Source organism: Sphaeramia orbicularis, chromosome 14, assembly GCF_902148855.1.
Source record: "Sphaeramia orbicularis chromosome 14, fSphaOr1.1, whole genome shotgun sequence".
Classification (NCBI taxonomy): domain Eukaryota; kingdom Metazoa; phylum Chordata; class Actinopteri; order Kurtiformes; family Apogonidae; genus Sphaeramia; species Sphaeramia orbicularis.
In genome coordinates, this window is record NC_043970.1 from 26,764,476 (window position 1) to 26,779,580 (window position 15,105).

General features: G+C 40.5%; 1 protein-coding gene across 2 annotated transcripts; it reads left to right on the forward strand.

Moving 5' to 3' along the window:
• Nucleotides 1-797: 797 nt before the first annotated feature.
• Nucleotides 798-13,359, forward strand: LOC115433318 (insulin receptor substrate 1-B). 2 transcript variants are annotated; one of them, XM_030154657.1, is made up of 4 exons: nucleotides 798-1,484; nucleotides 3,389-4,513; nucleotides 4,811-6,529; nucleotides 9,818-13,359. In XM_030154657.1, the coding sequence occupies exons 1-4, from the start codon at nucleotides 1,136-1,138 to the stop codon at nucleotides 9,823-9,825; spliced, it is 3,201 nt and encodes a 1,066-aa protein (XP_030010517.1). In that variant the 5' UTR covers nucleotides 798-1,135; the 3' UTR covers nucleotides 9,826-13,359. The 2 variants fall into 2 exon arrangements, with proteins under 2 accessions (XP_030010517.1, XP_030010515.1); XM_030154655.1 differs by having other exon boundaries at nucleotides 3,389-6,529.
• Nucleotides 13,360-15,105: the final 1,746 nt, after the last annotated feature.

A 15,105-nucleotide genomic window follows, 5' to 3' on the forward strand; every position in this document is an offset into this window, starting at 1 on the left:
GAATACTCTGAAATGTACCTAAGTTGTTGTGATTTGTTCTAAAATTTGTGATAATTTGAGGCAGACAAATGTTAACAAAAAAATATTTGTCTTGAAACAGAAAACAGTACTATCAACTAATAAATTCTCTTCTTAAATGTATGTAGATCTGGTCTTTCTCTTCAAGCTCTATTGTTTTATGTGACAGACTAAACCCTGGTGCATCTGATGTGTTGGACATGCTTGTGCAGACTCTACAGTGGTATCATAGGGAGGAATACTCTAAAATGTACTTAAGTTGTGATTTGTTCTAAAATTTGTGATAATTTGAAGCAGACGAATATTTGTCCTGAATCAGAAAACAATGCTATCATCTAATAAATATTGAATGTATGTAGATCTGGTCTTTCTCTTCAGGCTTTATTGTTTTATGTGAGACTAAACCCTGGTACATCTGATGTGTTGGACATGCTTGTGCAGACCCTAGGGTGGTATCATAGGGAGGAATACTCTGAAATGTACTTAAGTTGTTGTGATTTTTTCTAAAATTTGTGATAATTTGAGGGAGACAAATATTTGTCCTGAATCAGAAAACAGTACTATCAAATCATAAACTCTCTTCTTAAATGTATGTAGATCTGGTCTTTCTCTTCAGGCTCTATTGTTTTATGTGACAGACTAAACCCTGGTGCATCTGATGTGTTGGACATGCTTGTGCAGACTCTAGGGTGGTATCATATTTTGAAATGTCCTACCGGATGTGTGGGCTCTACTCCTCCTGTCTTGACAGTGGTAGGAATAGACTGGGCAACCTCAGACAGGTGGAGGAGACGTCCTTAAGCAGCTGAAGTGCACGGTGGTTGGACTTGATCGGGCAGGACTGGGCTGGGCTGCAGGACGAGCATCGGTGGACGCTGTGCACGGTCGGTGCGCGGATCCTCCTGCAGCCGCTGGATTCACAGCATGCACCCGTTTATCCCAAACATGGTTCGGCTGATTTTCCCATCTTGAGCATCCGCACACATGCTGGACACATAAATGTGGACATGAGGAGGACGGGGGATGCAGCTGCAATGGATTAATGAGGAGTACACATGGACTTTGATTTGTTTTCGTGAAATTATTGGCTCTTAATATTTCTCATTCGGTCTTGGCCATGGAGAACCAGGCAGCCGAGCAGCAGAACTATGAAGATGTACAGAAAAGCGGCTATCTCCGCAAGCATAAATCAATGCACCGGCGGTTCTTCGTGCTGAGGGCGGCCTCGGAGCATGGTCCTGCTCGGCTGGAGTATTACGAGAATGAGAAGAAATTCCGCAGTAAATCACCTGTGCCCAAAAAAGTCCTGAACCTGGAGACTTGCTTCAACATCAACAAGCGGGCAGATTCCAAGAACAAGCACATGATAGTCCTTTATACCCGCAGCGAGAGCTTTGCCATCGCTGCAGACAGTGAGGAGATCCAAAATGAGTGGTACCAGGCAATGCTGGACCTTCAATGCAACTGTAAGATCTGTGCAAAGTGTGATGATGTGCTTTCTGTCTGTTTCTGCATCAGGCCCATCCTGCCCTAGGCTGTTTGTTCTCCTTAGAGTATTTTTCTCATCCATTCGATCATTACATATAATTTTCTTTATTTTTTTTTATTTTTTTTATTTTTATTTTCCCATGCAGCTCCAAATATCCAATCCAATTCATAATAATAGATCAGACTAAGCAATACCATTTGGACGGCGTGATTTTTTAACCAAAGGCAGGTGGATCCGACTGAAAGGGGTAGACCAACACGCTATGGGCGGCATGTGCTGTGTTTGTGCAGCACAATCTCAATAAGCATTGCTTTAAAACAATTCTAACCTCAGGATTATTTCACGGCGACAAAATAGAACTCGATGCATTAAATAGAAATGCTCGTTGTAATATAGAGATGATCGGCTGTTTTGACTGGAATGCATCCCATTTCGTGTGACGGGGTGTTTTTGCATGGCGCAGTGAGCATATAGCAACCATGCAAGGGATGCATCATATAGTAGTAGCCTATCCTGGTGCACTCCGCTGGAGCCTGTGTTTTTGTTTTTCTGCACAGCTCTGACTGCCGTTCGCCTAACCTACATTTCTATTCCACGCTGCTGCTGGTAGGGAGGAGATGGCATCGTCAGTGCGCTCTCACTGGAAAATGTGTTTCTGTTGGTTACCCTCGTGTTTACGTTGTTATCCTTATGCTGGAGCTGAACACCACCACCACCACCACCACCACCACCACCTCCCTCCCTCCCCGTTAACCTTTGCATTTCTGTGAGCAGACACCCAGCTCTAATGTTGTTAAATGTGGATCCACACTGATGTAGCACGGACCCCCATTTTGTTCACATTTACAACAAGGAAATACTGATGATTTAATAGAATTTTATCCTACAAGTGTTTATAGTGCTCATAAGGAGGTCCTTATTGCGCATTAATATAAACAGTATGTTTTAATAATTCATATGGTAATCAGGTGAAACAGATAAAATGTCTTTGGAGTCAGCTGTAAAAACATCAGCAGCTCAGTGAGGAGGAAAACAATATACTGTACTGTGTGTATTATGTATCATATTGATTTTATTTATTTATATTACAGTTCATTATATTACAGTAAACTGTATTTTTTTCTACATCCTATCCTATTTTCATAATATGATAGTGAGTGATGAACATTAACCTTTAAAGACTTACAGCTATTTTTGTGGTGACTTCCAAATTAATTTCTACTCTACATTTAACCTTTCCTCCTTTCTGTGATTTATCATCATTTATTATAAAATTATCTGCATTTTCAGTGAAAATCAGCCATTTTTGTTTAATTTGCTGATTATATACGGTAGGTCCTATTAAAAACTCAGTGTAAATTCAAATGCTGTTATAGCGAAAACTGAAGAAAACACAAGTTTTTCAGCAAAATGTATTGTTCATTGAACAGAAATACAGGCATTTACAACCACTGTCATTTCTCAAACTACATGGGTTTTACTGGTCAATCAGTGTTGCAGAAAATGTTTCCATGTTCACTGTGAAGCTTATGAACATCCAAAATAAGATGCCTGATGTTGCAGAAAAACAGCATTTTTCCTGAATTATTTACATGTATTGATAGATTAGTGGTTCAAATGCCATTAAATATTTTAGATTAGTAGATGGAATTAGTCTTTGAGGGTTACAGAACTGCAGTCATTAAGACTGGGAGAAATAGTTGACTTTTTTGCAGGAATTTAATGATATTAGAAGAAAAAATATTACTGTTAATAACATAATGCACTGTATATTTAGACATGTTTTTGTGAATTCATTCTCAACAGATAATTCCTTGCTATGATATAGTAATTGCAGTGTATGGCCTGTTTTAATTCATTAATTTTTTGTTGTTTTTCCAGGTCGAACACCTGATGACTATGGCAGTAGTGGAGAGTGCAGTTCACCTTCTCCTATTCCGACCTTCAAAGAAGTATGGCAGGTCAAGGTTTGGCCCAAAGGTCTCGGACATGCTAGGAACCTGGTGGGCATTTACCGGCTGTGCCTAACTGACAAGACTGTCAACTTTGTCAAACTCAACTCTGATGTGGCTGCTGTGGTGTTGCAGCTAATGAACGTTCGCAGATGTGGCCATTCAGAGAATTTTTTCTTCATTGAAGTGGGTCGCTCAGCAATCACTGGTCCAGGAGAGTTCTGGATGCAGGTCGATGACTCGGTGGTAGCTCAGAATATGCATGAGACTCTGCTGGAGGCCATGAAGGCTCTAAGTGAGGAGTTTCGTCAGCGTAGTAAGTCTCAGTCTGTGGGAACATCATGTGGAGGAGGAACAGCTTCAAACCCCATCAGCGTCCCGAGTCGTCGTCATCACCCAAACCTCCCACCAAGTCAGGTGGGCTTCTCCCGCCGCGCCCGGACAGAAACACCCGGAACAGGAGGCAGCAGCACGAGCACGTCACCCACGTCACGCCACGGATTCCCCAGGGCGAGGACCGCCAGCATCGGGGCCAGATCAGAGGAGAGTGGAGCAAGTGCCAAAGGGACATGGGCAAGCTCCAGCCCGAGTCTTAATGGGTCCTGTTCAACCACGCCAACACTGAGGCCAAAACCCACCAGGGCCCCAACACCTGCTAAGATCACACTCAGCCTTGCACGTTACACACCTAACCCTGCTCCTTCTCCTGCACCAAGCCTGTCCTCCAGCTCTGGGCATGGCTCAGAATGTGGCCTGGTGGGGGCAGCAGTGGGAGGCATGACAGTCTGCTCTTACCCTCGAGTTTGTCAGAGAGTTTCTGTCTCTGGCTCACCCAGTGACTACGGCTCCTCTGATGAATATGGATCCAGTCCTGGGGAACACTCTTTGCTCGTCCCTAGTGTGTCTGGACATCATGCACATGGCGAAGGCTCTTCCAGCTACATTGTCATGGGACAGCGAGAGGGTCTCTTGGGCTCACATCATCGCTCCAAAGGTCGGAGGATTCTGCGGCGCTCATCCAGTAGGGAATGTGAAGCAGAACGCAGGCTGCTAAGTAAGAGGGCTTCCCTGCCTTTAGCAGCTCATGAACGACTGGCCCCACATAGGAAAGATGAAGATGATGATGATGAAGAATATGCCATCATGTCCCAGAGTACTAACAGAGAGAGAGCTGATTTCTCAGGTGGTCTGGCACTGGGGGGTGGGCAGCAGCTTGATGTGGTAGGGGAGAGTAGGAAGAGGGCTGAAAAAAGCAGGGGAGAGGTGGATACAGGAGCAGCTGTGGATAGTGGCTATATGTCAATGCTGCCTGGTGTGACATCTCCTCCTGTTTCACTTTCTCTCTCGATAGGTATGTCTGATGCCAGTGCAAAACCGGGGACAGGCGATGAGTACATGGCCATGACCCCCAACAACAGTGTGTCCCCCCCTCAGCACATCCGTCAGCCTAGCTCAGAGGGATACATGGTCATGTCTCCTCATAGTAGCAGCTCAACAGACCTGCACGGACTGGGCATGTGGGATAGCAGGGCCAGCATGGAGAGCCGGGCTGCCAGTGACTACATGAACATCTCACCTGTCAGCAGCCGCTCAGCCTGCAGTACGCCGCCGTCCCACCCAGAGCAACACCAACTGCAACCAAAAATGTTCAATTCCTATTTCTCACTACCACGAGCTTATCAACATACTCTCTACACTCGCTTTGAAGAGGACTTAAACAAAGGGGAGGGAAAAAAGGACAGCAGTGTGCATGATGGTGCTGGAAGGGGAGGGGGAGTAGGATACAGCAAAAGAAACAAAATCACAGTGGGCCCTGCAGGAGGCTGCCAACTCTCCATGTCTTCCTCTTCTTTCTCCTCCAGCTCAGCCAGCAGTGAAAGCCTGGAGGACAAGTCTATATCGGCAGGAAGGGGATTGAGTTTATTAAGAACCGGAGCAGAGTACAAGAGCGCGGGAACATGCACAAAGGATGGGCGTCACCACCAAAAACGTGTATCAAGTAGTAAGAGCCCAAAGCAACAAAGACGGGGCCGTCCAGTTAGTGTGGCCTCAGACATTACAAAAGCAAACACCCTGCCCAGGGTGAAAGAGAACCTGCCTCCAGGCTCTCAGAACGTCGGTGAGTATGTCAGTATTGTGTTTAAGGAAGATACAAAGTATGCAGGAGGAAGACGAACAGGGTCAGAGCGTGGACAGACTGTCATTCATGGAACCCTACGCCCTGTGAATCAGCCGCTCCTCTGCCACGATAACCCTGCGAACCTCCCCCGCAGCTTCTCGGCACCGCTGTCAACTTCTGCAGAATACGTCAGCATGGATTTAGGGAAGTCCTCGACCCCCACGACTTCTGTGAGGTCCACCTTCAGCACCCCACAGGGCCCACCGGCTGTTACCCCAAAGGCCCGACTTGAACATAGTACGTCCTCTCCTCTGGCAGCAGAGGGCAACGCAGGGTACAGAACAAAAGTATCGATGGCAGCGATGCCAACAGACGTCCCCACAGCATTTACAGACAGCAAAGGTTCAGATCCCAGCATTTCAGCAAGACCTGCCATCCACTCTGGTCAGCCCTTACCTGTGGAGCAGGACACAGGCTTGGGTTTTTCTCCTGTCAAGTCCTTCCAGTCGCCTGAGCGGAACAGCAGGCTGGTCCGAGGTGACCTGCAGGGACGTCGCAGCCACCTCTCAGACGCATTTAACTCACCTCCCTCACTACCACGCCACCCACCATCCTCTACCTCCCTCTTCCCGGAGGGCAGCCAGGCAGCGAGCCATCGACATGGTTTGGACTGCTCACTGTGGGAGAACGGACAGGCAGCTAGTTTGTCTGCCACACCTCCACCACAAGCATCCACCTCATCTGCAGAACAAGGCCTTAACTATATTGACCTTGACTTGGCCATTAAGGAGAGCCCTCAAGCCGGAGCGGAGTGGAGCTCTGCTGCCTACAACATCGGAGGAAGCGCTTTGGGGAGCAGTACTGGCTCCAGCCTCAACACTTATGCCAGTATTGATTTCTATAAGTCAGAAGAACTGAGAGCACATCAGAACAGTAGAAAGGATGGTCAAGGTAAGCACCACAGGGACCCGTATGCTCTCAGATATCAGTGCTCAGAACACATCTATGTTCTTTTAAAATGTTCAGTTGTCTGTTACGATTTTACATTTTCAGCTTTTTGCACTTTCTGTTGAAAATGAGATTACTGCTGTCGGTTTTTGGCTCAAAACTAGAATACACTGGTTTTCTGCAACGAAGGAGGAGCCAAGACAATGTGGAGGAAAAATGTATGCAGTGAATGTAACAATTAGATCAAGATAATAATGGGCAGATGCTGAAAATATTTAGAAAAAAAAAAAAAAAAAAGATAAAATAAAGAAGATGAGATTAACTCAAACATGATAAATTGTCTGCAATCTTAACAATTTAGTCATGATTTGCCAAATGTATGTATAAAATGATGTTTAAAACAATAATTTGACAGATAGATTCCAGTACCAATGATTGCTTTGGTTTATTTTGCTTAAGCTCTAAAATACTCATTTTAAAATCCAAAAATTTTCATAATAACATTTATATTAAAAAATCTAAAAACAGTCTTTCAGGCCTTTTAATCCCACTGTCTTTGAATAAGCACTAATTCAATCGTATTCATGAATCTAGAATATAACACAATGAAATGTCGTCTTATTTACCTGTAGGCCCATATTTGCCAACACAGATGTGTGAGTGATATCAGTGCATCCCTGTATGAAATTCATTTCAGACTTTGCATTCTTTTTCAAGGAAAGTGAAATATGAAATGGAAACAGGTGAAAGGCACAAGTGCTAATGTTCGTCTGGCTGGATGGAGCTGTATTATGTGATGTGCAGAATCGACAGACAGAACTCATGTCTGGGTCTTAGTCACTCCTTCGCCTTTCATCCTCTTCTGATGTGTACCTTTGCTTCAAGCTGGTGGGCAGAACTGTGTTTCCAGGCTGTGGGTTGTCTGTAGAGTCTCTTATTATCACAAGTGGGTGTTCAGAGAGCAAAGCCAATTGATTTGTCTGCTGGTAATGAGCCATTTCACATAAATGGAGGTAGAGGGGACAGAACAGGGGCAGGTGTTTATGTTTATGTGTGGGCGTGCTAGCGACTGCAGGATTTCACATGGCAGCTTTAAGGCTTCCCTTTTGCTTACACTGCACACATGACAAAAATATAATCTTGATAGTGGTGATCGATGAACACTGATGTAACACGGTCAAAATAAATACATGTGCCAGAGGAGGAAAAGTAAATGAGACAAACAAGAGACAAAATCAAGATGACTGATTTATTTAATTTTATACAGGCTCTATTTGTTAAAGTATAATCAACTGTCTGATGATTGGAACTGGTGCAGTTTATTTATGAATTTATCATGTATGGCAGAGAAATGAAGGCCATGTAAACATTCTGTAAATTGCTCTTTCATGTAATTTTCCACACTGATAAATGATTTAATGCACATCTTCCTTTGTAAGCTGCAAACAGTGTTTATCCCTCCTTCATTAACTGCAGTCATATTTTAATCATGCAACTCAGTATATGAAAGCTGCATATACACGGCACGCTCTGTTTGTCGCAGACTGCACTTCATAAAACTGTTAATGAACTGCCTTCATTCTCAAAGGTCCAATCAGCACTCAAATAATGCACCTAATATGGCGTCACCCCACCTGCTTTAATTATATTTTAATTAGTATTTCAAATTAATTTTTTATTAAGTCATCACAGTTAGATGTTTATTTGTGCCCTATGAATTAATTTTAATGTCATAACTCCTTCATGAGTCATGTGTAAGCAAGCATCTAACCAGAGCTGCTCACTATGTTTGTCAGTTTACTTTGACACTGTAATACAAAAATGTAGTGATGTAACTTTAATCTTTAAGAAAGCAGGGCTGTAAATATGAACTGTAAAAATCTGCACTAATGACGAACCAAAGACTCTGAAGTGTTCACAGTAGAATAATAGATACATAGGTAAAGAAATACCTCTTCAATTGTCTCAAACGGGAAGTATCTGCTTTACACATTTTACACTACCGATGTAAACATAACCAGAGTGTTGAGGTTGCAGATTATCATCCTTTGTGGTAAACAAAGCAAATACTTAGACTGACTCAGAGCCACATAAACCACAGGCTGATCCATCGGCTCTTTTGTTTCAATTTTCCTTAACTCATAAAGACCCAGTGCTACTTTTGTGACTGTTCCCAAATAATTTTTTCTCTATATTTAACCATTTTTGAGTTATTTATCAGCATTTATGGTAATATTATCCTCTGTATTTTGCATTTTTGAATATAATCATGTATTTTTCTATATTTAATTCACTGATCTTGTAGATGTTCATGACAACTTAGAGTACATTCAGAGGTTATTATATCAGAACTCAACATAAACCCAGTGTGTCCATCCACTCATTGATCCAACTTCATGGGTTTTACTTGTGAATCAGTGTTGCAGAAGATGGCGATGTTTCCACGTTATTATATCAAACACAGAAAACTGCAAAAAAAAAAAGAAAAATCACTTTTTCAGTAAAAATATATCATTAACTGAACATAAAACAAGTGTCTCTATCCACTGTCACTTATTAAAACTTCATGGGTTTTAGTAGTGAATCAGTGTTACAGAAGATGACAGTGTTTCCACGGTAACTACGGAGCCTCTGAATGTCCAAATGGGTCACATCTGATAACCATGAAAAGATGACAAACTGTATTTTACTTCAGTTATTTACATGTATTGATAGAATTAGTGGATCAACAGGTGTTAAACAGTTTAGATCAGTAGATGGAGGCTGTTTGGGTCTTAATGGGTTAATGTACAATCTGTTTTAGTAGCTTGGAAAAGTTATTCTTCAGTAAAGTTACTTCATAAGTTACTGTACGACACCCGAATTACCTTCAAGCGACTTTTTTTACCATAATAACCTAAACTTAAAGTATGTAGTAGGTAGTACTTCATATCCCTGGACCGGATAATTCTGACACAAAGACAAGACATAATATTGACATTTACAACACTGTGCATGAGGCCACAATCAGAAAATCCTTTCAGAAAGATATGGTGTGCCATGTGATATTTACCCAAGCTGCCTGCAGGAGCGCTAGATTAAACAAAAGCAATATGCTTTTGGAAGATACATAATCAGGTTGACACTACAGATCAGGACCTTCTTCTTGTAACATGTGTGATAAGAATGAAACCATAATTAGTGAAACTGACAGTGGAAACTACATTATTGGATAGTAAACACAGCAGATTCACTTTCCTGTGCAGAGTTTTTAACTAATTTTCAGTATCTCTCTCTGTTTTATCCCTCCAGATTGTTGATTCCCATCCTCATCTTGGATCTGAGCGTGACACCGTTGTGACAGCTCCTCTCTCGGTCTGTGAGGAAACGGTTGGCAGCCTGATCTGTTGCTACAACAGAACTATACACAGAGTCTGAAAAGTCATCAACCTGTCTGCTGGTTTCCCTCAACCAAATGTGTGCCAAACACACACACACACATGAACACACACACATGAACACATCTACATACGAACACACAGACACAGGGTAAGGGTTCTTTTATCTTGTTTTGGATGAATCTGACATTTGATGATCATTTAACTTAATACAGGTAAAGGATGAGAATTGATGTGATTTTGTGAGTTCGGAGGTGACACCGTGTCGATCACTGTCAATCACAACCTGTTCAGTCTTCATTAAATCTGATGCACATGATCAATGCACTCGAACAATCATGTCAGTTCAAGAAGGCGTTCAGGGAAAACCAAAAAACATCCACCTCTTTATCCACTTGTGTAGACGTTTAAGTGTGTCACATCTCCTCAAGAAATATAAAGCCTTGAAATGCAAGGTTGAAAGTGGCAGCTGGTACATTTACACACGTCTCAGCTCCATTTTGAAACATTTTATGTTAAATTATTAAATCAAGAGGAAACCTGAAATTCTCGTTGCTAATTTTTTTTGTCTCATCTCATATTTCTCGTTATCCTTTGTTAATGTTAAAGTTAAAGCATCATCAAATGTCACTTTGGCTCAAAATAAGATGATAGATACAGCCTGACAGAGGTTCCACACTCTCTAACATGTTGTCACTATAAACATATTTGGTTTATTTACAGTTGTCCAAAAAGGCTTTTACTTCGTTTTACTTGTGCTATGCTGAGGGCTTCTTAATATGCTTAATTATTATTGGGTTTTTTTAGACAAGAACAGTTTATTTAATTGATAAACAGTGTTATATGAATGGAATCAGATTTTCACATAATTTATGCAACCTATAGAAGTTTAAGGTGTAATAAATCAGTCTCTAGTGGTTACATGTGTAGCTGAAATGACAGTATCTGTTCAGACTTGACCATCAGGGTGCAGCAGAGGAGTTTCTTCGTATTTTATTCAAGGTTTTGGACTGCAATCTGTGATTTCTTTTGCACAGTTGTCTTGTATCTCTGAAGCAAATACACATTCACTTAAGATTCATATTTATTCATCCTCTGTTTTGATGATGCATAAACATGTCCTGTCATGTCCTGTCGCTGATCATGGCAAACAGTACTGACTCTCAGTGGTATTTTAGGGTGTTTAGTGGATTCTCCAATACAGAAGATGGTGTTTGGAGTAAAATCTTGAATTATTGCCCCACTGTCCCTGTATGCAAATTTATATTGCTTTTTTTCCCCCTTTAAATAATACAGAAATTTCAATTAGGATACATGCATTTATTAAACTGGAATCCCATATGTGTTTGTGCTGCAGCACAAATACTGTAAAAAGGTAAACGTAGGCTGCAGCTTTCAACAAATATAACGCTGCACAAATAACTGCTACTACATGGAACCGTTTCAGACATGCATTTATTCAATAACCAAGGCATGGAAGTTGCATAGAAATGGACAAATTAACATAAGGGTTGTCTGCTGTGCATGTAAACAGCTTAATCAAATCACTCTCAAACTCAGTAGAAGGAAAATAATTAGACTGTATGTATGTAAATGGACCCACTGAGATGTGCTGGCAGGGTCTGATAACTGTGTTGAAAACATTATTTACAGTATGTATTTGTTCTATATTTAACTGCTATATGAGTTCATTTTGAAGCAATGTATAGCACAAAGAAAAGGTAAAAACTTTCTTGGCAACTGTGTTTCTATTAAAACTGTATATTATGCTACAGTATTTACTATAATGTACAAGTAGAATGACATGAACTATAGTACATACTGTAGTTCCTTTTCTTCATTTTCATTGCAGTTAACACAATTCTAATATAAAGTGACACATTACAATGGTATATAAGATATACAGTATACATACATTATAATGATTAATACTATATAGCCTAGATATCTATATACTCTTTTATAAAGTGCCTCATTTTTGATTGTAGCTGTTTTTACACAGGTAATCTTAAAATGGGTTGTGAAAATGGAAAAAGTGTTGTTTCTCTCCTGAGTCTAAATTGTGAATATGATGAACTTTAAAGACAAACCTGACACATATGTTACGATTAGTAAACAATGATCAAATTGCCTTACTATGTTTGTCAGAAAAAAAAATCAGATTTTATTTTTTTGCGGTGCCTAACACTTAAGCCACAATGTAAGCACTCCTTCGCTCTTTTGTTTGGCTTCATCAAGCTGAGGTTTGGCCAAAAAGTGAAGCAAAAAAATAGACCATCTCCCTCTCTGGCCCTCTGTCTCTCTTTGTCGTTTCACACCCCAGGAAGTGTCCACTTCAGGCCCTACTGTCCATTTTTTCCACTCGTCTCTCAACAAACCAACCCCTTGTTGTTCAGTGTGAAAGCTCACAGCCTGTAGCAGATGGGACGTCGTCCATCTGAAGGTGTTTGGAAGTGGGCAGAATAAACAATGGAGCAAATAGACAACACTAATGTGCATAGCTTGTTATAGTTGAATTCTAATTATGATAACAATAAGCAATGCACGGTGTCCTGTATATAAAATAAATTGTCCACTGAGGAAAGGTGGAAAGTAAAATACATGACAGAATTTCAAAATCAACATTAGTCCAGTTAGTAGAGACTACTCACTGATTTATGTAGCCTAAAAAACTCAACATGGATTCATTCCTGTTTTTCTGGATGTGGATCGAGTCCCCAGAAGGTGTGAAGACTACTTCTTGCTCTAACTCTGTCTTTTTTTCCCGCTCTCATCACGGGATTTGGTCTAAACTCTGAGACGGTGCCATTCCTACTCACAACCCATTCATTATTTCCTCATTACAGTCATTTACAACATGTTGCTGCTGTCAAAAAAAGTTGCCAAAAAATATAAAGTCTGACAACAATTCAGAGGTCTGCTATGAAGACAATTTGCAAAGAAAATCAATCACAGTCATGTGATTTTAAAGAACTCTTTTTCCTATTTAGTAGCCACTGGGCCAAATACTAAGTGATCAAATTTAAACAGCTTCAACATTTTTTTTGTTTAGCAAGTCGCGTTTTTATTAAAAATAGTGTGACTTCTAGTTTATGACTGGTTACGTACTGTATCCAGATCTGCTGATGGAGTTTGACCATACTGCGATATCAGTGATGCTGTTTAATGACTGGTGTGCTGGTGGATAAATATTTGCCAGATATCCATGGTGTTGTGATGGCAAACACTTCACTAACTGCACTGACCAAACTCTCACCATCACAGATCTGACTGTGTGTATACAGGGTACAAATGACGAAGGCTCTCTTGATGTATTTTTGACACTGGTAGCTTTTCCCACATTTAGAATTTTTATCTTTTTACCACAGGGGCTCACTAACCAAATAATTCTTACCCTGTTGCAGATATTATATGCTTAACTGCACTTGTACGCTGTTACATTAAAAAAAAAAACAATCTGAGTGTTTTTCATTCTAGAGGTAAAACAGTACATTACTCAGTCAACTGCACTGATTGCAAACCCAACTCTCAACTTACATACTTTATGAAAGGATACTCAAGTGCCTGGCTGTGATTACTGGTGTTCTGTTCTTTACATTAATTTTCTGTCACTTCCAATTATCTTAATGCACAGAGAGAAATACAAACCAGCTCCTGGACAAACAAGTCTTCCACACATTTCTTGAGTATTACGTTGGAGACGTGCGCAACGCCAGTCCAATTCTGGTGCCAAACTTTTACCAGACCTTTCACCACGCATGTTTAGGTCACCTGACACAAAAATAAGTGACTCGATTCTTCATTTTCTGAACTGGGGCAGTATTTGCCAGGCAATTCCAACTTGCATTTTTTTATTCTGAACAAACAAAATATGTACAATAATCGAGCACAGCCGACTACTGCCATAGTTTGTGCTCAAAACTGAGAACTTTATTGCCAAACTCACGTTCTTACAAATACACACAAATACACAGTAACACTTTTGTAACTACTTGTACACTTGGGTTACTCATTTGTTGAAATGATCTTTTATAATCTCTTTGTTATTCCTTCAGTGTAACTCTTCTAATTGGGGATTACTGAGATTCTCTGACTGTACCTCATAATCTCAAGTCCAGGCAGACGTAACAGTTGGTCCTAAAGCCCCTTGGAGAGTCTGAGAAGGGTTCAGGTTATTAATGACGTCAAATACCAGAAACGCAGAAATAAAAGCTTTGGATTTGGGTGACTATCACTCAGTGTATTTTGTCAAAACCACTTCAGCAGCCTGAGGTTCTCTGCTTTCTTACCACCTTCATGACATGTGCCAGTTTTCTGAAAATGCTTCTCATCTATGAATCATTAGGATTTGAGTCGTGGAACGTTTCGGTTGGTGAAAGACTGAGACATATCGTAAATTGCTCATCAGACTCTAACTGTGGGAAATGATACTGTATGTACAATCAGGACAGTGATTATAATTACAATGGAAAGAGAATTGTATGTATTTTAAATCTATTGATAATACTTTGATAATAATGATGTAAAATGTAAAAAGACTGAACAGGAACTATAGGTATGTAAAGTATACTGTGTATAGAGGAGTTTGCTCCGGGGGAGGGATGGGCATGGGGTTCATTCTGTTCATGGAAAATTGTTTAAAATAGAATATTGATGATTCTTGTCTGTGATGTAGACAACGTCAATGTTTTTTGATAAAAGGCAAAATGGTATGAAAAAGGCCAATAGTGGTTGTGTGTTTTTTGACTCTGTGTCTGTGGAATTGTCTGATTTGTGAGGCGTTGGAGTTGAGTCTAGACTGTCGTAAGCCATCATTGATCTGAGTTTTTTCAGGATAAGCCAGTGGACAGAGGGGACGTGTATTTAATCCTAAGAGACTCCTTTGCTAAAACAGATGGTGTATTGGCCATGGTTAAGTTCAGAAGTTAACAATAATGGTGTAACATTTTTCTACACTGTTGTTTGGTTTCAATTATTTAAATTCCACATCTATAATAAAGGAAAATAGGAAAATGTATTTTTATACCTAATGTAGATTATGTATTTGTTTTACTTGATATACAACACAGAAAAAAGGTATTTAAACGTTCTTAAAATGTGTCAAATGCAAACATTACCATGAAGTAAAATATGGGAGTGCAATTATATAACATGAAAACCTGTAATTTATAGGTCTAGTTGGTGTATGGGGATATTTCAGAA

Excerpts from the sequence above, each read along its gene's own strand:
- LOC115433318 (XM_030154655.1), top strand. The coding sequence starts at position 1,136 with ATGGAGAACCAGGCAGCCGAGCAGCAGAACTATGAAGATGTACAGAAA. Across the intron at positions 1,485-3,388 it reads GCTGGACCTTCAATGCAACT|GTCGAACACCTGATGACTAT; the intron begins GTAAGATCTGTG and ends TTGTTTTTCCAG.